The 24,620-nt window shown below is 42.9% G+C and overlaps 4 protein-coding genes across 10 annotated transcripts in view; 3 read left to right on the top strand and 1 right to left on the bottom strand.

Moving 5' to 3' along the window:
• Positions 1-7: 7 nt before the first annotated feature.
• szrd1 (SUZ RNA binding domain containing 1) lies at positions 8-4,482 on the bottom strand. 3 transcript variants are annotated; one of them, XM_063208955.1, is made up of 4 exons: positions 4,385-4,482; positions 3,043-3,092; positions 2,052-2,324; positions 8-1,891 (listed from the first exon to the last, which is right to left on the bottom strand). In XM_063208955.1, exons 1-4 carry the CDS (start codon positions 4,433-4,435, stop codon positions 1,783-1,785), a joined length of 483 nt encoding a protein of 160 aa, XP_063065025.1. In that variant the 5' UTR covers positions 4,436-4,482; the 3' UTR covers positions 8-1,782. The 3 variants fall into 3 exon arrangements, with proteins under 3 accessions (XP_063065025.1, XP_063065024.1, XP_063065026.1); XM_063208954.1 differs by having other exon boundaries at positions 8-1,894; XM_063208956.1 differs by lacking the exon at positions 4,385-4,482 and adding an exon at positions 4,082-4,377 and having other exon boundaries at positions 8-1,894.
• On the top strand, positions 4,434-9,083 carry sult1st5 (sulfotransferase family 1, cytosolic sulfotransferase 5). 4 transcript variants are annotated; one of them, XM_063208950.1, is made up of 8 exons: positions 4,434-4,510; positions 5,427-5,572; positions 5,760-5,888; positions 6,004-6,101; positions 7,650-7,776; positions 7,886-7,980; positions 8,080-8,260; positions 8,540-9,083. In XM_063208950.1, exons 1-8 carry the CDS (start codon positions 4,434-4,436, stop codon positions 8,650-8,652), a joined length of 966 nt encoding a protein of 321 aa, XP_063065020.1. In that variant the 3' UTR covers positions 8,653-9,083. The 4 variants fall into 4 exon arrangements, with proteins under 4 accessions (XP_063065020.1, XP_063065021.1, XP_063065023.1 ...); XM_063208951.1 differs by lacking the exon at positions 4,434-4,510 and adding an exon at positions 5,016-5,101 and having other exon boundaries at positions 8,540-9,081; XM_063208953.1 differs by lacking the exon at positions 4,434-4,510 and adding an exon at positions 5,201-5,218 and having other exon boundaries at positions 8,540-9,081.
• Positions 9,084-9,202: 119 nt separating this feature from the next.
• On the top strand, positions 9,203-12,364 carry tmem82 (transmembrane protein 82). Of its 2 annotated transcripts, none has more exons than XM_063208958.1 (6): positions 9,203-9,927; positions 10,064-10,136; positions 10,815-10,995; positions 11,107-11,524; positions 11,610-11,794; positions 11,880-12,364. In XM_063208958.1, exons 1-6 carry the CDS (start codon positions 9,729-9,731, stop codon positions 11,952-11,954), a joined length of 1,131 nt encoding a protein of 376 aa, XP_063065028.1. In that variant the 5' UTR covers positions 9,203-9,728; the 3' UTR covers positions 11,955-12,364. The 2 variants fall into 2 exon arrangements, with proteins under 2 accessions (XP_063065028.1, XP_063065029.1); XM_063208959.1 differs by having other exon boundaries at positions 10,820-10,995; positions 11,880-12,363.
• A 1,972-nt stretch (positions 12,365-14,336) lies between these two features.
• spen (spen family transcriptional repressor) overlaps positions 14,337-24,620 on the top strand; it is a 35,364-nt gene continuing 25,080 nt past the window's right edge. The window contains exons 1-3 of the mRNA XM_063208957.1: positions 14,337-14,629; positions 17,792-18,112; positions 22,854-23,588. Of these exons, the coding sequence (XP_063065027.1) occupies positions 14,547-14,629; positions 17,792-18,112; positions 22,854-23,588 (1,139 nt within the window). The 5' untranslated portion in view covers positions 14,337-14,546. The remainder of the gene's footprint in view (positions 14,630-17,791; positions 18,113-22,853; positions 23,589-24,620) is intronic.

Here is a 24,620-nt window from a genome sequence, read left to right on the forward strand (position 1 = left end):
GCACATGTATTCTTAAAAAGACTTTATTAAATGGCCATTTCTTTAATATGTACAGGCAGATTTGTGTTTGATCAGCAAGTGACTAACTCCCCTGGATAAAACTGATATATAATTGGACATCTTTTGAAAGTCCCTGCAAGACAAAAAATGAAGAGAAAGTCCTCCGATAAGGTCCTGGTCAGTTGATGGCAACCAACGAGAGGACTGATTGGTTTTGGGTGGGAAAAATAAGAGGGAAAGGCTGTAGATGTGGTATTGCAAAGATACAGTAATATTCTTTCGATTGCACTGTGGAGCAGTTTCAAAGACACTTAATACAACTCCCTTTCATCCAGAACCGTACTGTTCACCCATCACTAAGGGGGAACACCTTCCCCCTCCAGTCTTTGGAAAGTTTCACCGCTTCGTTTGACTTTAACACTTAAAGGGCGATGGGATTAGTCTAGTCGAGTCGCGCTATCAGGTACAACTTTGATAAGCGCTCCAATAATCCACCATCCAATTCATTACAGCTTGCTTGGAACACCTGAGTCCCCCTCTTTTAGTAAAGCACATCTGAGAGAATGCAGCTGACAGCAGTTACAAGGGGAAAAAGCATTCAGGATGAGGGAAATCATGGCCCATATACACCAATCCCTACGGATTTAATTCATAACAAGTTTGAAATAACCAATATTTACAGGCCATCATTTTCTTTCATTTTGATTTTTTTAAGTTTTAAAATTCATGGATCTAAAAAGCCACTACCTCTCAAAATCATTAAAAAAAAATGCAGACAAGCTACGTAAAAAGCTGGTTTTCATCCGGATATCTCCTCCATTTGTTAATTTTGCTTTGCCATTCTTTTCAGTATAAATAAAAAATAATCAGGACAGGCTTGCACAGAACAAAAAAATAAAATTAGCTAATTGTAAACAATTTAACTTCAACTCAACAGCAATAGGTTTCCATAAGGAAAAAAAGAACATTTTCCTTTCCAATTAAAAATATATGGCAACTGGCAGACTTGGTGAAGAACTGTTATAGGTATGCTGTGACAACATTAAAAAATGACAAATATGAGCAGGACTAACTGATTACCACGAGTGCAACCGATGGCGTTATTGCTGGGAGAGGGCATCCTTTGCCCTTCCCGATGTCAGTTGTAAATCCGTTTTCTTTTCGTTTCCATCCTCACCCCCTTTCCTCCTCTTCCGATTCTCCTAATCCATAGTCTTTTCCCCCACACAGACCAGTCTGTGTCCACTGTCCATGTCAGTCATCTGTTGCTGTATTTCTTGACCACTTAGGGTTGCAATCGTCATTCCGCAGGCCACATGGCGAAGAGGGATAGTGGGAGGGGACGTTCTTTTCTGTATGGTTTCTTTTCCTCAATGTGTTTTGGGCGGTGGCTAGGGCTGGGGCAGGCAGGTGTACTCTGGGTACATCACAGTGAGTAGTGTCAACAAGGAGGGAGGTCCTCATCACAGTGTACAAATGGAGGGAAACAGAGGACACGTCTCCTCTGCCGCTCCAAAAAGTAAAAGTCTCTTCCCCATTTCCCAGACAGTGACAAAAACAAAAAGCCATGCGGTTTGTATGGGGAGGGAAGGGGTAGATCAGAGACGACGTATTCTCATGTTGACACGTAAATGTCAAATTCATATGATTCTCATTTAAAAAAATGAAACAAACGAACAAACAAAAAGCACCCCCCTCCCCAAAGATCCAGATCCAGATCCCTCCCTCCCCCGAATCCATCCATTTTCCTCCCTGGATCTCCTCAGCACAGATTTTGTATTCCTATCTACGTTGCCGAAAGCCCTGTGTACCATCTGGGCCAGCTGGCTGGCGGACCACGTGATTGTTTGATCGGGTGTCGTCTGACGGAGTGGTGTTTATTCTTGGTGATCTGCTGGAGGAGAGAGAGCGACAGAGGACATGGTGTGCATGTGTCAGAAGTGCGTTCAGACTATAACATTTTTAAAAATGGCCCAGCAAATATAAAAAAGGAAACAAGAGGAAGTAATATGACAGCAAATACATTTATTTAATTGCTGGAATGCCATTACCTGCTGTCTGAGTTTGGCCTCTCCTGTGGCGTGTCATCCGGAGTGGCGCTGCCAAGGATGCGTTTGCGTGCTTCAGCGTACTCAGCCTCCCGCTGGGCGAGAGACTTCACCTGTGGGGCTGGACGCGACTGCGTCAGGGGGGACCCCAAGGAACCGTTGCTAGAGGGACGCTTCAGGATCCTTATCTGGGGAGGAGGGGCGGCTGGGAGGGAGTCGTCCTGGATAACAATGGCAGTCTTCATTGGAGACCGCAAGGCATTCCCACTTGACATCCTTTTGGAGAGGAGGAGGAAAAAAATTCAGCTTACAATTTCATTGCTCAGACAAAAAGTTTTGTTGGTTTAACATGTTCTGAGATTGTAAGCCACTACAATTAAACAAAACATAAACATTGTATAAGTATTGAAAGGGGAAGATGACAACCTTTCAAACATATGGATACTGTAACTGAAAAAAAAAAAAACAATTTCTTTCACTACGCCACTAGCACTTTACTCTTGCACCTTGTTTACAGCTACACACCTCACTTTACTTGTATGACCACTGAGTATGCTTCTGCTGCTGTGTGTGTGTGTGCGTGCGCGTGCGTGCGGTGTACATGTATACATCAGTATGTTAGTGTGTATTTATGTCTAAATCTTAGTGTTTTGAAAACTGCACATGCATGCGTGTGTGTGTGTGTGTTGAAGTGAATGTGTCTGAGAAAGAATGTAAATTCATATACGAGTATGTTAGTGAGTGTGTGTGTGTGTGTGTGTGTGAGAGAGAGACAGATTAGAACTACTGCCAATGTCTTGTTTAAGTCAATGCTTGTTTACATGTTTACTGTCAATGTTTTTAGTTCAACAGCACATTGGAGAAGGGTCAAACGCAATGTCAAACGTCTGTGCTGCTAACCCTGTTACATAGATTTTTGACAGTAAAGCACACTTGACTGGACTTGTGTATGTCTTTAACAGCTACTGCAGGACTGTTAGTTGCCACAACACACCTCTCTTTTTGACTTATTCGTAGCTTCTCTTCCAGTCTTCTCTCCATTTCCTAAAAAAAAAAACACTTCTTGCATGAGGAAAGTGGTGCAGCTGACCAGAATACTGAGCATGTTGAGCAGGCATGCTCTGAATGAGACAGACGGCAACATGAGATCAAGAGGGTCTCAGTTTCAAAAGTTATTTATACACCAGCACCACATCTGGGAACTGATTTTGTACAGTACTCAGAATCGCTTTTCCATTAACCCGTGAGAAACGACCTAGGCTAGCCCACAACACACGCTATATGAACGGTTTCGATAAGATAAAAGGCTCTTGTGACAGGTGTCCACTTTAAACCCCCTCCGTATCTAACTTCCCAATACGCCAATGTTGTAATAAGCATCTTGGAATAATACAAAAGCACTGATGCACTGATGTCTTGGCGAGTAAGTGGCACAACAATTTCATTGTGTGGCGAGCCGTGTCATCCTCTTGTTGGGCAGAAATGAAACTCATGGCACACAAATTATTCGAGAAATATTGTTGATGAACGATTGCCAAAATGAAACCTTTCTAGGGCTGTGTGGTTAACTAGAACTACGTATAGGTGTCTTGGGTTGTGTTGCTCAGCTTGGGCCATGGGGTAGGCCTCATGAGCAAGGCAACGCTAGCTAAACTAGGTGTTGATTTTAGTACTCAGACTAGTAGCTCTAGGTAGCTAGCTGCAGCTACCTTGAGTTGTGTGACCACTAAGTTTAGTTAGCTACAAGTGGCCTTTAGAGCTAACCAGAAAACTACTTGAACGACATACTATGAAAAAAATAAATACACGTTGTGTTCACTTTCAGACTAGTTTTGAACTAGTCTTATGGAATTATTCGCGAGAACATGGCTTCATAAACTGACAGGGTGATCGCGAAATTTGCTTACTAAATTTGGTTAGCTGGAGAGCTTGCTAGCTACATTCAACACAACGCTCCTCTTTCACAGAATGAACACATAGCACAATCATAGAAGAGAGACTACATATTAATAGTGTCATTGTCAAAAACAAACCTTATAGTTGGCATTTCCTCTTGTCGTCACGTACTTCTAAAGACTAAAAGTGCCAACTAAGTCTTAAAATAACTTTCAGCTCCATTCGCCCAAGTGGGGGCCTACTTCCGACCTCGCCGTGGAACCGTGGTAAGTTTAGCAGTAGGTTACTGTAGCATTTGGCTAGCACTGCTAGTGTTACTTTATAGCTGAGTGAATAATCAGATCAGATACAATGTAAAAGGAGAGACTCCATCAGAACACGTGTTACACTATGTAGATTTGCAACATTGTCATTTTTATCCTTCAATGTATCTCCCTTACCCCACTGTCTGCTGCCTCCTCCCAGCTTTCGGCAACCTCATCATCATCCATGATTCACTCCCTTCGTCAGAATGGGGTTCCCCCAACACAAGCAAAGGCTCGCCGTCTTCTTCTCCTGACGGCACGGTAACCGAGCGCAGCACTGGCACCTATCGTGCGGGGTGTAGCCCAGTTCTACAGTTTATTATAGGTTATCTTATTTACGTTTTTTTAAAAGATTTGACCAATTTGAGAAGAGAGTCATTGTTCCTTATAATTTTTTATTTATGTATAATTATTTTATGTCGACTAAATAATTTATTTCTGCTAGCCCATCTTATAGGCTTGTGCAGTAGGCCTACGGCTATAACATGATCTAAAATAAACTGAATTTGATCTTGATATGACTGTATTAGGCCTATTAGCCTACTATGGGCAAGCTAATTAATATGATGACCATAAAACCCTCGGTCTACTTGAATAATTGCTAGGCCACTGCTGAGTCAGGTGATTACAAAATTATCCCATTTGAATATCTATATAGTATTTATTCTGGGATTATTTATAGGCCTAGGCCTACATATTGATTGTTGGAGATGGCTCTAGGAACTTTTTCCACTAGGCGTCTGATGTGACATATGTGTGTAGGCAACTACAATGTACTTTGAACTCCACAATGACATGGGGTCACGTGAGTCAGGAATGATCTCGTTCCTAAGGATATTTTTCGCGTGTGAGGTAAATCGATCTATCGATCAATAGGCCTATCGAATAAGGGACTACAAATTGCACGAGCACTATGAAGGAGGCGTGCAATAGAGGGGTAGCCTAATGGACAAGGATTGGAGTTATACGGTAGCTTCGTGTATGACAGTGACAGCGAATAGGCTACCCGGATACACTGCTGACATATGGCATACTGCCAGTTCGGCTTTTCCCATTTCTAGAGTGTTTGTAGCTTATAGCCATGTCGACCTAAATGAAAAAGTTGTCTGTAAGCTTCCACCAATACACAGAACAATTCTCGTTCATTTGTAATGCGTTAATTCATTGTGGTTTATAGGCTAAACATGGAACAGCAAGTTCGTTCTCCTATGGTGGAAGTGAAGGGGGTACCGTTGCTGAAGCCAATAGTTACACACTGGGAGAGAGTGGAGAGATTCATTGCACTACCAGATGACCTGCTGATTGCCACCTACCCAAAAGCAGGTGAATTAATTTCAAATTAATTAGTGAAATTTGCTTTTACGTGATTATTTTGTTACTCTGCTTCTGGCACAGATCAAATTCTGGAGTTCATAGGATAAAGGATGCACAGTAGCCTTCAAGAGGGTGTATGGTCTGGGGGTGTAGTTTACAGAAAAAAAAGAGGAAACTTTGTTATCATTCATTGCAGGAACAACATGGACACAGGAGATTGTTGACATGATCTTAAACCATACTGACTTCGAAAAGTGCAAACGAGCCCCAATCCACGACCGCATGCCTTTCCTGGAGATGACATCTCCCAATCCAGCTCTGTCTGGTCAGTAACCCACATCCAACCCTTCCAGTAATCCAGCCTTTAATTTGTCTGCCTCTTGTGTAACCTATTGCAAATTCTCTGACACAATTTGTTAATGGCAAACTGATTATTACAGGTATAACAAAGTTAGAGACAATGGACCCTCCTCGAGTGATAAAAACACACTTACCCTTCCAGCTTGTTCCAACATCGTTCTGGGAAGCAAATTGCAAGGTGAGACACAAGTGGGCCAATGTTACCTGAGCGGTTTGGCATATTTACTTCATTCTGGATGTTTGAATTACATGTTCGAATTTGATTCTCAGACAACATGTGGGAAAATGTTTCTCACTATCCACATTAATGCCATACCAGCAAGTGTAACCAAAGTCAGCCTGCGCTAGTTTTTCACTCGGGGCTCGAACCTGTGACCTTCCAGTTCACACTTCAGTTTGACATGGGAGGCACAGCACAATACTGCTGAGTTAAAGGTCCAGACCGATAGCTCAGTGATACCGTATCTGTATGAAGCTTTGGGATAGAGGTTTACTATACGCATTTAGTGTGAGGTGTGCCATGTGCGTTAAGCCCCCTTTTTGGGGGAAAACATTGGGGGATACGCCAATGCAAGTCAATTGTGTGTTGGAGAAGAATAAACGAAAGACAAGGACCTGACAAGCATCGTTCACGCTCAACATGCCGAAAACGTGTTGTGTTGCCGGCTGCTCAAATAATATAGCCAAACAGCCATGGCTGAAGCATGGATGGTGTTAATTTAGGGTTGTCGATGCTGCATGTAAGTTAATGAGACATTCGGTTTCTTTTCCCCCCAAAAATGCACATTCATGAACAAAGTACCTGGATGGCCATTTATACGTATGTGCTCTACGCCGAACTCTGCTAGTTGGCATTCATTACAGTAAACGCCCTAAACCTCACTCCAATCCAGGTCACGGCACCAGCATATAATCAAGGTCTTCTTGCACAGTCCGCCACACGGGGGTCGAGCAAGTGACCTTCCAGTCAAAGCTCCAGTTCAGCATGGGAGGTACCGAACAATATAACTGAGCTAAAGGTCCAGACTGATAGCCCAGCGCTACCGTATCTGTATGAGGCTTCAGGAGAAAGGTCTACTAACGTTCTACCACCCAACCCACATCCACTAGCAGGGCACGATGGATACTTTTCTATCACAATAACAATATATATCGTCATATCGCCCAGCTCTATGACAATCCATGTCACATATTCCAAATGACCTGGTTGTATCTGTCCAATTGCCCTATTTGACTTTTTTTGCGATGACGTCAAACAAATTCCATTTTGAAACAAAGTCAATATCAATAACTACTGGTTTCTGGCAGAAAAACATAGGAAGCAGTGTATGTATGTTTATATCTCTGCCACCTGGATGCAACTTATACCTGCTTCAAATGCATTCAATCATAGATGTCTGGCCCTGCCGTGGGCTCAGTAGGGCACTAAGTTACTACGCCGGCGACCCGGGTTCGATTCCGGCCTTGGTCATTTTGACGATACTTTCCTGCCTCTTTCTCCCCACTCGTTTCCTGTTTCTCCTCCTCTGTCCTATCAAAAATAAAGGCAAAAAGCCCTAAAAAAAATCATAGGTGTCTGATGTCACAAGAAAAAGGTCTATTGGATAGGTAAAACCAAGTCATTTGGAATCTGCAGCACTGGCTTGTAGCTTCTGAATCCAGGTTGAGCATCACCACCAGCAAGGTCATGAAAAACCAGGTTACAACTGTTATTTCTATGTTTCAGGTAATATACATGGCACGGAATGCCAAAGACAATGCTGTGTCATATTTCCACTTTGACAGAATGAACCTTGTACAACCTGAACCAGGGCCCTGGCCACACTACTTGGACAAGTTCATGAATGGAAAATGTGTGTATACTTTGTATTGGTCAGAATTTCTTAATGTTGAACAAACAAGTATTGTCATTGTTTTAAGCGTTTTTGGTCTAGTCTCATATTTTGATATCATATTCCATAGTGGGATGGGGCTCCTGGTATGATCATGTGAAGGGATTCTGGAGAGAGAAGCAGAAGAAGAACATACTGTATCTTTTTTATGAGGATATGAAGGAAGTATGTTTTTATTTGGCTTCCATTTATTGAAAAGCAAATAGACAAGGATGCCAGGATAATGTTGGCCTGAATAATAATTTGTCTTCTTTTACACATCAGAACCCTCACCAGGAGGTTGAACGCATCAGTGATTTCCTTGGACAAAACCTTCCGAAAGCTGTGATTGCTGAAATAGTGCGGAGGACAACATTTGCTGCCATGCGTGACAATCCCATGGCCAACTACTCCACAGTGCCAGAGACTATATTTGATCGACGAGCTTCAGAATTCATGAGAAAAGGTGAGAAACCAAAATGAGCGGGTAAGAGACTAGACAAATAACACCAAGTCAATACAAATCTCACACAGCCAACACACCAACAGCAGCAACAATAACCAAAAACAGCTGATTATTATAATGTCACACAAACAACACCGGTGTGTAACCCTTTGTTGAAGACAGAAGTAGGCTTATTGTATTTATGATAGACACAATTTTAATCTATGCTTCGAGAGATAAAGGGTAAGGCTCAATCAGAAAGTACACACTGTTCTGACCATAGTCATCCTGTATCCACAGGAGAGGTTGGAGATTGGCAAAATCACTTCACCCCGGAGCAGAATGCCATGTTTGACACGCACTACCAAACAATGATGGCTGATGAGCACATTCCTTTTCGTTTCTTGATCTGACTCCACTTTTTTCTTTTTCTTTCTTTCTTTCTTTCTTTGTTTTTTTCTCAATAACCACTTTTTAAAATAACCACTTTTAAAACCGACAGGCTACCTCATAGAGAGTTTATGTCTGATTTAAAGAGTATTTATGTAATTGAGGAGATGTTAATGAAATCAACTCTTTTCAAACTGGTCAAGTAATATACTTTGAAATCGACCACTCTTAGTCCAGAAAACAATCAAAAGAATAGTATCACTTCAATGAAAAGATTAATTACATTTTGTGGATTAAAATCACTGGTTTGCTCTGTGCATTTTTAAATACCTAATTTCTGTGGTTTTCTGACCATTTGATTGTTTCATGGAAATGTACTGAGCCTTATTTTTATAATAGCATAAAATGGACAAAAAGGTAAATGAAATAAATCTTTTACTCAAAATTACTTGCCTGGAAATCTTTGTGTCCATGTCCATATCTAAATTAACCCCTTGCAAATGCAAAGTCATAAAAATACAACGTGATTATTATCATGATTGTCATGATGATGATGCCTCAGAAGTATTATTTGCCACATCAACTTGGAGTGGGATGACATCTCAATAAACTGCTGTTTGTTTATGACATCCGGCTTTGGCATCTAAGATGTATAATAAAAGATCCCTGCATCACCTCCGAGGCTTTAAGCAGCAAGGGGCACACTCAATAAGTAAGGTAAGTACATTGCATTGATGTAGTGGGGGCACTACACATAACATGCATATGTTACAGCTCCAACCTCAGGATGCTGTGCCACATCTTTACTATAAGGTGGGCGTAGGCCACAACAGGTGCCTACATGGGCTTGCTCTTTCATGGTCTAGTGCTAAATCTGAACAATCAAGACCTGGAACAAAATGCTTAATTGCAATAAAGTTTTTTTAAAAAGGCTTAATTGCTACCGTACTGAAGCTACTTGGATTTCTATTTTTGTGTGTCAACTTGCCATTCAGGGCTTTCATAAAATTGTTGCCACATAGGGAGTGAGTGACCTTTGAAACTACTCAACAGAACAGCAACCAAAAGTGAATGACAAACCTGATGATAACGTTGTGTGATGATAACGTTGCGGGACTGTAACCTCAGGAAAAGGTGCCTCAAAGATCGCCTCGCCAATAGTCTACATTTTACTTGTCTAGCTAACAACGAAGGAAATAATTTCTTCACTTTCAAAGGCGGAATGCTGTCCTTTCTTTCCTCTTTCATTCCTAGCGGGTTGCTATTTGAAATAAGTCCTGTTGATGGTGTTTTGCAAGGTAAGATTATTTGATTTCTTTCTCTGCTATCATATCTAGCTGAATTGTTGATTGTTTTAGTCAGTACATCGGAAACAACCCAAAGTCCAGTCATTGTTACTTAGCACAGTCAATGGTGTGTGAACCTTCTTAACAGGAGTTGTTGGTGCATGTGGGGTCACAGTGCTTTGCAATCTACTCAGGACTCACATATTCATTGAGGAAAAGAGGTAAGAGCCCAGTGTTCTGTTTTACTATGTTATAAGGCATACCACTCGACGTTCACCACCTTGGCTGTGGTGAAATTTTAAATTGGGCCTTCAGGACGTGAACAGAGAGCCTAACCTTTCACCCAGATGATGTGATTTCCTTGGAACAAAGTTACAGGGGTCCGAGAAAATAATTGAGACACCTGCCATTTTAGTGTCATTTAGGTCCTCTTGCATCCACAGTTCATCCTGTTGGATGTCGTTCATCCTTCTTGGTGGTATGCCGACATTACCTTGGCTACACTACTGTAGCTCTTGATCCGTCACAAAGACTCACGGTCTCGGTCAAAGATGCATCAGTTTCACACGTACCAAGAATTTCTCCTTTTTGAACTCTGACATGTCACCCATTATTTTGTGTACATTGCAACATTTTGAGCAAAACTGTGCTCTTACCCTGCTGATTGAATCTTCACACTTCACTTTACTGATGCAATGTGCCATTAATGAAGATCAGCCAACAGGCTGGTCCACTTGAGCCATGAAACTTCCCACTCTTAAATGACAGGTGTCTCAGTTATTTTTGTCCAATCCCTGTATATTTCTAGCTGTTGGACATGGGCATTATGCGTACAATAGGCATTCCATGTTACATAGGCTGCTTTTTATTTGCATATTTCATCATGTTGTCCTCGCCAGGATAGGGATCGACAATGTCTCTGAAGGGAAACCAAGGACTAGTGACAGGGGGTGGGTGCCTGAAGCCTTTCAGTTTTGGATCCTGACTGGGATCCTAGCTGTTGTAGGGTCACGAGTTACATCTCTGGTTGTTCTGGAATTCTCCTTAAGAGCAATTTCTGCGCAAATCACCACAGGAATGGTAAGGTTCTTCTGACTATTATTGTTTGATGGAATTGTTATATTTGTTTTATTTGAATATATGTTGTCTATATGATTTGTTTTTCTCCTTCCCCCCTTTGTTTCTATATAGGACTCACCTGATGGCTATATTGAGAAGTTACTTGTTCAGTGCCAATTCTCTGTGGGCTGTGCACTGAGCTGCAGTCTTAATTTTCTCCACAAGGAGGCACCCCATCGCTGGTGGAGTCTTCTGCTTGCTTCAGTTTTGAGCTGGTATCTGGCCAAACAGACCTCAAGGCTGTGTCAACATGTAAAATCACTACTTCATTTACACAGTTCCCAAAACTACTGTGGTATCTGCATTGGACTGCTTAACTGTGGATCTTCTATTGTGTCCTATTTGTGTTGTCTTCTTATTCTAATCTTCACCGTGGCTGTGATAGCTGCTTTAACCTCCATCCATCAGCAGTTCTCATCAGCCACAGAGGCCATTCGCTTCTGGACACCCTTAGTGATCTGTTATATACTGCTTGTGATGTATATGCAAGGTGAGTGAAGTTAGACTATATGGGGACGTATCTGGTGGATTGGTGGAAAACAGGTAGGCAATTGAACATTGCTTGTCTACTTCAGAAGACCAGCAGCGACAGCCAGGCAGCCAGACGGCACTTCAAGCAGTGTCAGTGCGATTGGGAGGCCTACTGCTGCTGATGCTGATAGTAGGACAGTGGGCCGACATGCTGCACATCATCATATGCTTCTTGGGAGAAGCGATTTGTCTACTTCCTACTGAAGACATACTCAATGCCATTGAAAATGTGAGCATATCCCATAAGAATAATGTATTTCTCACTGCAACCTCCTTTGGGTGTGCTTAACTAACAATGTGTTATCTTTTCCTAGTTTTCAGCAGATTCTGAGGGAAACCATGCTCCGAGAAGAGACAGAAAACATTTCAAACACACCAAAGATCAATAGGATTGTCATGATAGCTGATTTGAACATGTGTCTAATATACTTGTAATATTTTTCTTTACAAATATTTTTACACTAAATTACTGTATTTCTAGGCATAGGCTACTTAAGATAAATAAAGCATGAAAGACAATCTGTTTGTTATTCCTCTCGATGTGTGTGTGTGTGTGAGTTTCTGTGTGTCTAGTCTTTTATTTCTAGATGCCTCGGAGACCAGTCTTTGTTTTGATCATTTGATGTACTTCATCAGACTTGGCATTGTCAAGAGGACATTTCTGTGAAAAGCACAGTTTGATTAGCCCTCTGCATTTCACTGAACTTTCCACTGGAATTATGTACACTGTGTTCATTCTGTAATGTTCTGCAATTTTTCAGGACAATGCACATTAAAATAAGTAAACCAAATGGCTTTTCTTTGATTCACGGAGTCCAATTGATTTTGTGGTGAAAAAAATGTTCCTTAAACCGAATGGATCACGCCATCTGGACAAGGGCAGTGCACCATGAATTGTACCATTTTATTTAATTATTTTACGGACAACCGTGGGCTTTTCAAAGCTCAGACTAAGAAATGATGCCGTACAATTTGTGTCATTTCATGATACTTCACAGCAGAGAGGATAACAAAGCCTAAAGAATGTGCTTCAGCTGCATTAGATATCTGCTAGGATATCTAATGAAACAAACAGAGGCCTATAATTTGCTCATATGCTGCACATACCGCAGTCTATGAACTACCTAGTCTGCCATGTCTCATATTAAAGTCGCATTTAATATGATTTGCTGCCGTTTGCTTCAACAGACCAGCCTCGCTGCCTAGTTTACCATTATGAAACTATGTCAAAGGATTTTCTTTCAGATTCGTTCTTGAAGTGCTTATCGATTTATGTCATTCCATAGCAGGCAGACCTTGCGAGGAGACAAAGATTCAAATATACCATTTGTAAATCCAGACTAGCAAACGAGGGGTTTGTGCGAACAATCCGTTTCATTGGCAACTAAGCGTTAAAAGCTGATGCCGGATAACGTGCTGAAAAGAACCATAGCGCAAATTGTTACAAAGTTGTAACATATTCTGTTCTCTGATCAAAGGTACTGTCGTTTTGAAATCTCATCACGCCATGGCCCCATCACAAAATGGCCGAAACATTGAAATAGTTTATTTTGGACGACCAAGAAGACAAAATGGCGTCTGACTAGGCAACAAGCAAACAGCCCGTCCTTATGGCGAGGTGCGTAAAAATACGCGTAATGGGAACGGTTAATCAAAACGTTGCGTGCCAAATTGTCAGATTTGTATCCTGATTTGGAGAATCCTTATGATAAAAGATCCTGGGTTATTTGGGATGTTTTGTACAGGGCGGAATTATTTCCTAACAGTTAGATCACGCGTAATTGGTTAAGGATCAAAAGACGGACATGGAATTACTTCAACAAAGCCATGCAAGAAAATTCCATTTAGGATGAAATGACGGGGTATAATCCGATCCAAAAGAACTTGACGCTTTGCCATCTCGTTTTCAGGGTAGGCTACAGCTGCAGATCACATCTTAATTTGGTGAATGTCGTGTAATTCCAAACCCAGAGTGCTTCCTCATAGTTTATCTTTAGAATGTGAACATTTTTTCGCAGGTAAGCCAGCGTCTCCCATGCCTTCCCACTAGCAAACTCTTCTTGAACATAACCAAATTTCACAATCGGTCTATGTCAAAAACTATTTGAGGGCGTTCCTTGCGCATGCGTTTTCGTTCCACTGCAGTCTCACTTTGCCGCATTTTAACGCGTGCGTGGTCTAACAGCTACAGACAAGAATGACACCATTTTATTAGGGATCAGTTGCATTTCCTTTCTATTGCTGCAATAAAATCCCATTGATAATCAAAGCAACATATGAATTACGTTTATCCCTATCTGGCTAGCTCTTTTATTCACCCCAAAGCATTGAACTTACAAGTCAGATCTTGTCATTTTAATCATCCTGACAAATTAATGAAATGTAGGCAATTTAAATCAAGCTTGCCATATTTTGCATGGCGAAGGAGTTGCCTCAGACCTCTCCCAAGGGCGCGTTTGTATTCGCCCAGGTTCAACGACACTGTCAGCCTGGTGATGCCCAGAATCTGCCCTGTTGTCCTCCTGTCGTGTCATGCTTGTGCTTTTGTCTCCAGATGTCAACAGCTGGGAGACAGTTAGTTGTAGGTACGTTTCCATCAAGAAAAGACAAGAATCAATCCACCATTTGTGCTGCACAGACAACGGTCGAAGGTATCATGGCAAACAAACGTCATCACTTTCTCGCGTAGAGAGAGAGAAGAGAGGCAAAGCAAAGGTCGCGCGAAATCAGGGACGCGCGCCTGGTCACGGGAACTGTACATGGAGCGCGTTCTTGACAGCGCGCGCTCTCCTAGACAGCAGAGAATCATACACATCGTCCAGGAGCAAGCAGCAAGTCCAATGGTGGGATCCAGTCGCAGCCAACTGTCGATGATTCACTCACATTATATCACAACGCTTGGACTGCAGCGTACACAATCATTTGGTCTGGATTAACAAATATACAGTCATCTGTATGGTCGGGGGGCAAGATTTCGCAGTATGGTCCGGGAAACCAGACACTTATGGGTGGGGAATTTACCAGAAAATGTACGAGAGGAGAAGATTATTGAGCACTTCAAACGGTGAGTTATGCTAACAAAAATATATATGCGAATAAATTGTGACTGCATGCCTGAAATGCAAGTTTTACATAAACTAAGACTAGTTATCCAGTTATCGTTAGGTAATATGAATGTACGATGTAAGATAGCATGATCTAGCTGGCTAATGTTAGTTTACAACCAGCTGGATAGATGAAACAACTGTAATTATTTCTGCATAACCAGCCGTCTGATTTTAGTTAACCTAGGTGTGTCAGAAACACAAAGCAACTGGACAGCAGATATGAAATCTGGAAAACACGAGGTTAGGTTGTTGGCAACGTCGCCCATCTAGATGTTTAACAGCTGCACAGGGTCTCGTTAGCAATGTTGGATAGCTAGGTATATCGAGATATGGTTAGTTTTGGTATGGCAGTGTCTAGGCTAGCCATTTGGGGGTTTTAGAAATGGGCATGGCAAGCCAATGCCAACCACTCAAGTGTCAGCTGAACTGTCTAATGCTCCAGGCTGTGTTTTGATCATAGTCTCTGAAGCACTGTGGTTACAGTTGTTCAGTATGGTGGGCAGAACACCATAGCCAAGTTAGCTGCCAAACAAATAGCTTACTGGGGGGGGGGGAGGTTGCTGTCGATTAGCTGACGTTAACCTAATCACCCCCAATGGCTGGCTGGTCACTTGAGCAGCTGTGCTTAACAGTGCAATTATCATGGTGACATTTGCTGTGTCTGTGGGTTTATATCTCTGTCAGTAAAATAGTTGCTTAGAACAACGCTGCCAGCGGACTGCTGGAGCTAGCTACATGATCAGCATGTCCGCCAATCACTGTCAGTTTTTAGCAAGTCTGCCACAAGCGAATAGTTTGCGTGGTCTGTGTCGCTGAGCGCAATTGAACAGTGACCATTGAAATGGCCTAATGTACCTCTAGCTGGCTTTTGTGTGTGCTGAAGAGTACAGTTAAGAGATTGTCAATCGCAGCAAATAAGAATAGCATGTGTGCACATGTGCAATGAGCATGTTTCATAACTGTTTCATCAGTGATTAGATAATATTAAACATTGATCTGACTTGCTCAATGGAGTGTCATTACTAAAAGGAGATTGAACAAGCTTCACCAGCTCCTTAGTTATAGCGACCTTACTTGGTAACCATAGTTACTATAACAGTGCTGTCCGGGTTTCCAAGACAAGTATGACTTTATTTAAGCGGATTCGTTCAGCTTGATTCCCAAAGATCGCTTTCAATCCACTCTTTTGAAATGACCGTTGTTGGATTAAAAAAAATAGATAGTCTATCAAACTGATTTGATCTCTGCTCTCATCCTGTCATGCATCTGTTCTCGAGCAAGCTCGTGAGCCGATGCAGCAGGCAGAATAATATTCTTGAAATCAGAGAGAACATTGTGCATGAAATACTAGGCTACATCTGGCAAAGACGTGTGTTATTTTTGGAAGTCAATAGCTGGCTGTATGCATGTCAGAGAAGCAATATTGAATTTGCCTAAGGCAACCACCCTTTTTGGTGTCAAATATTAAGATTTTTTTCTTTTTTTGTAACCACAGATACAGTGAAGTTAAGCAGATTGATACGTCTATGTTGACTGTTTTGTGTTGTCAAATCCGTCAACTGGCACCCTCTCTCTTGTCCAATGTCAAAATCAGGATAGAAGATAGCGTTTGTTACATTGTTATTATGGATTTGCCACTTGTGTAACAAATTCCCGCTCATTGTATCCTCGAGCCTGCGTTCTGTTCTGGAAGTCGGTGCTTTGCTGAAGCCAAGCGGCGGCGTGAACAGCGTGGTGGTCACTGCAGGGTTGTTTCAGCCTGATAGTATGTAGGCTATAAAATGAAACATTGTGTAAAATTGATTGTTCATAACCGTTACATATGTTTTAGTAAATTTTCGGCGTTGTCAAATGTCAACTATAGTACCGCATGGATATCGAGCATATATTACGAACAATTCTTAATTTGTTAGTTTAATTCACATAGGCTATAGAGAAGCTATTAACATTAACAACGCATTTACCACATGCTTATTACATTGAAACGTCTGGGTGCAAAGCAGGAAAATGGTTTGCGAGCAGCTCCCATGCTCAATCTCAGCCGTTTTGGTGCCAAAGCGTGACAGTCCGGTGTGGGAGAGCGCGTTATTGAAGATGGGGACGGGAGAATGAGTAAGCAGTGTGAATAGGTTTGTAAAATGGCGACGAAGATTGTACAGTCAGTGTGAGAACTGGCATATTGCGCTACACACCTGCAAAACACAACACGCAGAGGTTTTGGCCATTATTGCCTTTGTGCTCCGGTCTTTGTGCGTTCTGATGTTTTGTTGGATTATTATGTCAATTAAAAAATACAAATAAAACAGTTAACTGCGTGTCATCAGAACGTGTTTCGCAATACCGTGTGATTTTATCTCTTCTCCATGACCGAGCTAACACACACCTCCTCATCCTCAAGCTGTTAGGCTTATTTCACCAAGACCCCTTCTTATTCTGAACACGAATGTCGCTGTTTTAAGATGTGCAGTGGATGCATTAGGCATTGGTGTGAAATAAATTCGTAGCCAATGGACCCCTGTGTAGATTTTCCCTAAATGCAAATGATTCAATATTTCATGTAGGAGACATACGCATACAAGACTTTCTCTCTGCGTGAGATGCAATCATTTATCCTAGATATAGGACCCGGGTATTTGGTCTTTCTGCAAATAAGATGGGAAATGTCCTGAAACAAGATGGGAGCTTTCATCAGCCACATGTCAAATTGAAATGAGCCAAGCTCAAGCATTGGCATCTTCAACAAGTTCAGTTGAATAGTTTTACTTGTATGAACCAATAGGTGCTGTCCGTTCATAGTTTGGCAGCACAGTCGATTTTATCAGAAAGTCTTCACATAAGAAAGATATATTAAATGTGTATATCTATGAGGTTACATGTTCTGGTTGCAATGGAACATTTTCATGTCATAGAATTGGCACCATTTTTCTGCTCTCCTGTACCTTATATCAATATGAATATAGCCTATATGAATATATGAATCTCTCATTTCTTCATATTTAACTCAAATGTGAAAATGTAAGAAAGTTTAACAGGTCTACTGTACTGTGAATCACAAGTACTGTGAATGTTTTCCCTCACTGACTGTGTGTTGGCTTTTCTGTCTCCTGTCTTTATCGCAGATATGGACGTGTGGAGAGTGTCAAGGTCTTGCCGAAGCGTGGGTCGGAGGGAGGCGTTGCGGCGTTTGTGGATTTTGTGGACATTAAGAGCGCCCAGAAGGCACACAACTCCATCAACAAGATGGGGGACAGGGACCTTCGCACAGATTACAATGAGCCGGGAACAATCCCCAGTGCAGCCCGTGGACTGGATGATAGCCTGTCCATAGGCTCACGCGGGCGGGATGTATCAGGGTTCACGAGGGGGGCTGGGGGCCCAGTGTACGGGCCCCCTGCATCACTCCACACCAGAGATGGACGCTATGAACGCAGACTAGACGGGTAAGTGGACATAGTTTCTCTGAAGGCAGGGGACATTTTGTTTCTTGTAGAAAGCCCTTTTCCCCAGGCATTTTCTGATCATTTAGTAGATTGCCTTTTGTTTTTTTGTTTGGTTTTTTTCTCTCGGGGCGGGGAATAAAAGAAGCAAACCAAAAACACTGAAAAGGGGAAAAAGATTCAAGAGAGGAGTGAAAGGAGTTTGCACAGTCCTGTCTCTTCAGGCATCCAATTATGTCCTTTGAGCTCCTTCGATGCTCTTGGATACATATGCTTTTAGAGATCCAAAGAGAGCATGCTGTGCGTGCGTCAAGAACACAAATTCGTAACTTATTAAGGTATGTAATAATGGGTTATGCTCCATTCTGAACGTAAATCACCATGTGAGTTGGATGTAACGTGTGGCGGAGAATCCAGGGGCGCTTTGGAGGTCGTAAGGTTCCCTGGGATTTATGGATTCGGAAGTGGTTCTGTTCCGAACGAAGGCATTACCTTGGATCATCCTGATCGGGAGTACAGTACCGCCCATGGTGGATTAATATCTTACTCGTCTTTATTTTCTGTTATTTCACATCAATTCATTTATGACACATTAAATAGTAATTGGATTTATATCTAAAAAAAGAGTGTTGCATATACAGTGCTTTTCCTCCACAGTCGGGATCCTATGGATAAAGTACTCAGGATATGTATCCCCCCCACATTGGATTAATACTCATCAAACTCATGGATATTCTGTCACTCGAGAGGTGTTGGTTTTCTTTATTTTTTTTCTTTCTTTGGGATTATGTGTGGTATCAGGGCTATTCTTGGGAGACATTTGCTGAGAATCGACAGAAACAGTGAGCAAAGCTTTTGGTTTTCTTTTTTTTGTTTTTAAAAAAATCATTTTCATTTGTTTTTATTTCTGGTTTGAGGCACTTTCTTGGTTTGTTCTCACTCTGGAAATAACTACAAAACCATAATGGTGGAGATATATGGTTATCCATGGAGGACTATTTTTTTCAAAGAACTGCGATGAAGACACCCACCCATGGAGGGTTAATTTTGTGCTGGGGCTGCAGATGACTCTCACAGCTTGGATACAGTATGACACGTCTCACTATGAAAGGATTACCCATCTCCCTGTGACTGGATTTAGAATTTTGTCCAAAGCAAGGATTGATTTTAATGAGCAGTGTATTTTTTTTTTTTTTGCTGCTGCTGCTGACCAAACCAGTGCATGTGGACTAAGCCAATGAATCAACCATCCTGAGAATGGGAAATGTGGAGATGCACTGAATGGACATTGTAGTTCAATTATTGTGGATTATGACTGGACTGAGTAGTGCATATGCACATCCCCTGTTCTATGTGGATATCTACAAGACTGAAATTCACGTTGATGGATTTTTAATGAGCCTTTTTTTTTTTAGAATAGCCAACTCTGAATGCAGTGGTTCATATCTAGAAGAGACCCTATCGACCTAGCCAGGAGGCTGGAGAGAGACGTTAACTCACGGACCTGCTTACGTCGTGGTGGACCAAGCTTTCATTCCGTATGGGATTTATTATCCGAGAACTTATTTTTGTAGTGACGATTTACTGATTCAGACCTTTATCGCTTCTATTTTTAAAAGACATAACTGATGGTTAGCTGTCGTTAATGGATTCTTAATAATGTTATACTATCAGACTCTAATTTCTTATGAACACTTCATTTTTTCGGATAACTTTTTGATGCAGCCTACCAGCCCCTCCATCGAACGGATTACTACATACAACCCCGCCATCTTTTTTTCCCGCCATTTTTCTTTTTCTTTTTTTCCAAATCCCTTTTTTTGCTCACACAAAATTCTGTCTCCCTAGATTGTATTTGGAATTGTAGGTCGGTCAAGTTACTGCTGTCGAAAAAGGTTGGTATGTCTGCCCTGTGTATTTTAGCTGTCCTCTCTAACCCCTAGTTTAACCCCAATCCCCCCTCCTTCACCTACTCCACCCCAGCCTCTCTGTCTCTACTACTACACCTATCCCCTTTCTTTCTTCTCCTCCCTATGACTCCCACTAACAGTAGTAGCTGGTAAAACAGGCTGTCTTGATAGCTTGTTGGCATTTGCAGTTATGTGCCTTTTTTAACCCCACTCTGCTGTACACCCCACACCCCACCCTCAAACCCTCGTTCTCAGACTCCCTGGCTCCTTGCCTTTCTATCCTCCTCGGTCACACACATGATGGTTTCTGAGGGAGGGAGACAGTGGGTTTTGTTTAAGCTTTTCTTTTTTTCCTACTTTGAACGGGTGGGAAAATAGCATAATTTTATTGTATTTTGGGGAAACGTTAATGTGCAAAAGCATTGAATCTCTATAGTTCTTTTTTTTTTACAAATGGAGGAGAAGGCAACTGAGCTATGGAGTGAGTGTACCGTACTGATGCAATGCGTCACCTCTGTGTGCTTGTCAGATGCTGTAGCAGCCACAAGAGAGGAATCTGTAATGCGTTTCTTTGGTCCATCACACTCAAGTTACACAGGGTTGTATCACAAATCCACTTGGGACTCGAAAGGTGAAATCAAATGCCAGAGCTTATTCTATTGCAGTGGTAGAGATTCTCAAGTCACATTATTTTTATTCTCCTCGGTGTGTTCCCATATGCACCACGGAGAGGCTGTAGCATCAGCATAAAATGTATAGCTAGTCCTTATTCCCAGGGTTGCATATTTGGCCTGATTTTATTTGTGTGTATTTACTGTAATTTCTGCAAAGGAATACATAACACATCTAAAGGAGGAGTGCCTGTGATACAGCCACCCTCACAATAAAATAGACAAATGTCTCTGGCCCAGTGAGCGTTTCACATCAATGAAGATGAAACAGAAATTCCTCAGTCTGTGCTAGTGTATCACATACGGAGCCGTGAGGTGTGCTTTTCCTGTGCCGCCCGCAGTCCATTTCCTCAAGAATGTTTTTAGTGTTGGGGTCATGTTAGGCAAGCCATCTGTGGGTGGGGTTCCCACGCTGCAATGTCTGCTGCCTGAATAACCTTCCTAAAGCAGCGTTTTCCCACAGTAGACTGCCATAGTAAAGTCACACCTCACCACACGTGTGTGTGTGTGTGTGTGTGTGTGCGTGTGCGTGTGTGTGTGTGTGTGTGTGTGTGTGCGTGTGTGTGTGTGTGTGTGTGTGTGTGCGTGCGTGCGTGCGTGCGTGCGTGCGTGCGTGCGTGCGTGCGTGCGTGCGTGCGTGCGTGCGTGCGTGCGTGCGTGCGTGCGTGCGTGCGTGCGTGCGTGCGTGCGTGCGTGCGTGCGTGCGTGCGTGCGTGCGTGCGTGCGTGCGTGTGTGTGCGTGCGTGCGTGCGTGCGTGCGTGCGTGCGTGCGTGCGTGTGTGTGTGCCAGCGAGAGAGAGGGCTTTGCTCATCTCTACTAGACTTTGGGAGGTTTTGTTTTTGTTTTTGTTTTTTAGGTAGACCTTGCCACATGTGTAGTGTTTGTATACAAACACTTTTTTGGCATACACACTAAAGAAGGCCCTGTCTAGTATTATGCTAGTCTTTAGCAGGCAAGAACTGATGCTTGGACACACCACCACAGTTTGCACTCTGCATGGCATGAATGTGTGCATCCTCTGGCCTATTCCTCACTGGTTTGTAGAAGACGTACAGTACAGAAACATAAGCTACCACAAAAAAATGTCTCCTCACTAAGTGATGCATCTCTCGGGAGTCACTGACTGGCAAAACAATAGAGCTTCTTTAACCTCGTTTTTTGTTGTGGGCGTTTAGGGACAACTTATTGAAGCTGTTGCTTTGAGAGTCGAAGAGTTCCCGCAGTTTGTCACACACAAACTCGCACATCTCACCTCCGTTGTCCCAATAAAGTGTCCCTTTCATCAGCTGCTGTGCTACTGTAGGACATTACAGAGGCGATGAGATGCCCGTATGCTCGAATGACATTTTGATATTTTACTTAATATAGACAGACATTTAATAGCTCAGTACGCATACGTCCTCAACAGAAGCCTTGGTCTCTTAATTACATAGAAATATCAAAAGGTAGATATTCCAGGTATATGACCCCACATGAACTCAACAGTGTTATTATTGCTGTAACTTGGTCCTAATAATTACCTGACAGTGCTGGATTACGGTTAAAGAGCTCACACAGGATCACCAGAGTAATATATAGGACCTAGGCCCTGTGTCAGGATCATCAAAGTAAAATATAGAGGCTTGGATCCTATTGACAGCTCCCATGAGGCCAACCACTGTGATCTCACCCTGTGTAACTTGGAGTGTGAAATGCCATGACACGCATGACCTCAGGTCATGCAGAACGAAGCTGCTCTCTCCATTAGCCAAGATATAGAGTATACAGTTTTATATTAACAGAGTAGGACACATGTTCAGCTTTATTTATTGTAGTGTGGAAAGAAATGTGTATTTGGTTTGAATTTATTTTGAGATACATCGCCATATCATCCCCTTACCCTTAGTACTACAGTGCTAAGTATTGGGTAGCACTTTGACTCAAAAGCTATTTTTGTATAGGTCTGCAGTGCTGACCTGTCTGAATGTCAGTTTGTAGAACTAGCATGAAATGGTATATGTAGTACTCTGCATTGGTGAGGTAACAACTGTGTAAAGTAATGCCCCCTTCTCCATCTCTTGTCATCTTCTCCCCCCATCCCCCCTGGCATCATCCCCTGTCCCCTCCTGTCCCCTCCTGTCCCGTCCTGTCCTGTCCTGTCCTGTCGTCCTCCCTCCAACCAGGACTGCCGAGAGCCGGGAACGTGCGTACGACACACACAGTGCCTACGGACACCACGAACGGGCCAGTGGCAGTAGCAGTGGTGGTGGCGGCAGCGGTGGCGGCGGCGGCAGCAGCAGCAGCTTCGAGCGGCAGCGGCACTATGATACGGACTATTACCGGGAGCCCCGGGACCGGTCGCTCAGTAGCGGGGGAGGTAGCTCTACCTCCACCAGCGGGAGCAGCGGAGGCAGCTCGGGGTCGGGCAGCGGAGGGGTGGGCGTTGTGGTTGCAGGTAGCAGCAGCGGTGGAGGTGGTGGTGTTGGTGGAAGTGGCGGGAGTGGTGGAAGTAGCAGCGCCGTCGCTGCCGGAGTTGGGGTCAGTGTGGTCGGCGGGACATCGTCAGCGGTGACGGCAGCCTACTATGGCTCTCGCAGCCGCAGCCCGAGTCGCTTCGACTCGACAGAGACTCGCTACGAGGCGAGGGGCGCCCGCGAGAGCTTCACCTTGGCCAGCGTTGTGCATCGGGACTTGTATCGCGAGGAGCGGGAACGGGAGCGGGGAAGGCGAACGGAGCGCTCGTACCACCACAGTCGCAGCCGATCGCCGCACTCTTCCTCGCAGTCGCACAACCCCTCACCGCAGAGGCTGACCAGCCAGGCACTCCGGGCGACACGCTCACCCAGCGGGTCGGGATCACGGAGCCGATCCTCAAGCTCGGACTCGGTTAGCAGTACCAGCAGCAGCAGCAGCGGCAGGTGGGTGGACGATTATCCAGACTCATCATGTGATTCCTCATTACTCGCTCACATGCCGCACATCTTCACAATGCACGCTCACTTACTCAATGTGCTGGTGCTATTGAATTGTGTTATAACACTCATAATATGGAATACTATCACCACACATTTGAAGGTCTTTTTTTTCGTCACATACATAGAAATTCAAGTACAACATGCTGTGAAATAGTGCATGGCCGACCATGACCATAGGAACTCGCTACACGTCCACATCTCTACATAACTTGAACACCCATGCACTCTTTACAGTTAACACTGACAATATTGACCATTCCTCCGCATGACACATCTCCACAATCACTATGAGCAACTATGATCTATCCTTTTATCCTTCGCTCACTCACTCACTCACTCACTCACTCAGTTTTGAGGCCTTATACTCATATACACATTTCCAGGATAATGGACTTTTATTTTGTCACATGCAAAGAAATACTACACTGCATTCCACATTATTACGCAAATGACATTTTTTGCCGTTTTCCCAAATAATCAATAGAAATGACAGTCGTCATAATTTTCAAGTCATCAGCCATTAGAGTACAATTAAAAAGTTTTTGAATGAACCTTACAATGATGACGGTATTTTTTAAAACAATAAAAAACTTAAAATGCCCAAAATGCTCTGTTACAAATTATTACGCAAAACAATTAGTGTTGTAATCCAAATGTATTTCTTTTTTTCCCATTTACATCAAAACAGTTGGCATTTGGTACCTTCTAAATTACATTTCAATGTTCAAAACTTGGTTATAAGCTGTAACTGGAATGCTGCATTTAACATTGAAGTCAATGGCAGGGCATTGCATGGGAGTTATAGAAGCCCAAATATCCTTGCTCTCAGCTGTTTTTGTTTGTTTGGTCTGGTGACCCACACTTCACTCTTCAATATACCCGTAGATTTCCATGCCACGTTTAGGTGCTTTGGAGGTGATGACATTCTAACTCACCAGACCCCATCCCATTCATTTTCAATGGGGTTTTATGTCT

This window comes from Engraulis encrasicolus, chromosome 10, assembly GCF_034702125.1.
Source record: "Engraulis encrasicolus isolate BLACKSEA-1 chromosome 10, IST_EnEncr_1.0, whole genome shotgun sequence".
Classification (NCBI taxonomy): Eukaryota; Metazoa; Chordata; class Actinopteri; order Clupeiformes; family Engraulidae; genus Engraulis; species Engraulis encrasicolus.

Coding starts and splice junctions, on each gene's coding strand:
- tmem82 (XM_063208958.1), top strand. CDS start 9,729: ATGATAACGTTGCGGGACTGTAACCTCAGGAAAAGGTGCCTCAAAGAT. Junction 9,928..10,063: donor TGTTGATGGTGTTTTGCAAG/GTAAGATTATTT, acceptor CCTTCTTAACAG/GAGTTGTTGGTGCATGTGGG. Junction 11,525..11,609: donor GCTTGTGATGTATATGCAAG/GTGAGTGAAGTT, acceptor TGTCTACTTCAG/AAGACCAGCAGCGACAGCCA.
- sult1st5 (XM_063208950.1), top strand. CDS start 4,434: ATGATTCACTCCCTTCGTCAGAATGGGGTTCCCCCAACACAAGCAAAG. Junction 6,102..7,649: donor TCTGGGAAGCAAATTGCAAG/GTGAGACACAAG, acceptor TCTATGTTTCAG/GTAATATACATGGCACGGAA. Junction 8,261..8,539: donor TTCAGAATTCATGAGAAAAG/GTGAGAAACCAA, acceptor CTGTATCCACAG/GAGAGGTTGGAGATTGGCAA.
- szrd1 (XM_063208954.1), bottom strand. CDS start 4,435: ATGGATGATGATGAGGTTGCCGAAAGCTGGGAGGAGGCAGCAGACAGT. Junction 3,093..4,384: donor AGGAGGCAGCAGACAGTGGG/GTAAGGGAGATA, acceptor TTTTTTTTTTAG/GAAATGGAGAGAAGACTGGA. Junction 2,325..3,042: donor CGAATAAGTCAAAAAGAGAG/GTGTGTTGTGGC, acceptor CCTCTCCAAAAG/GATGTCAAGTGGGAATGCCT.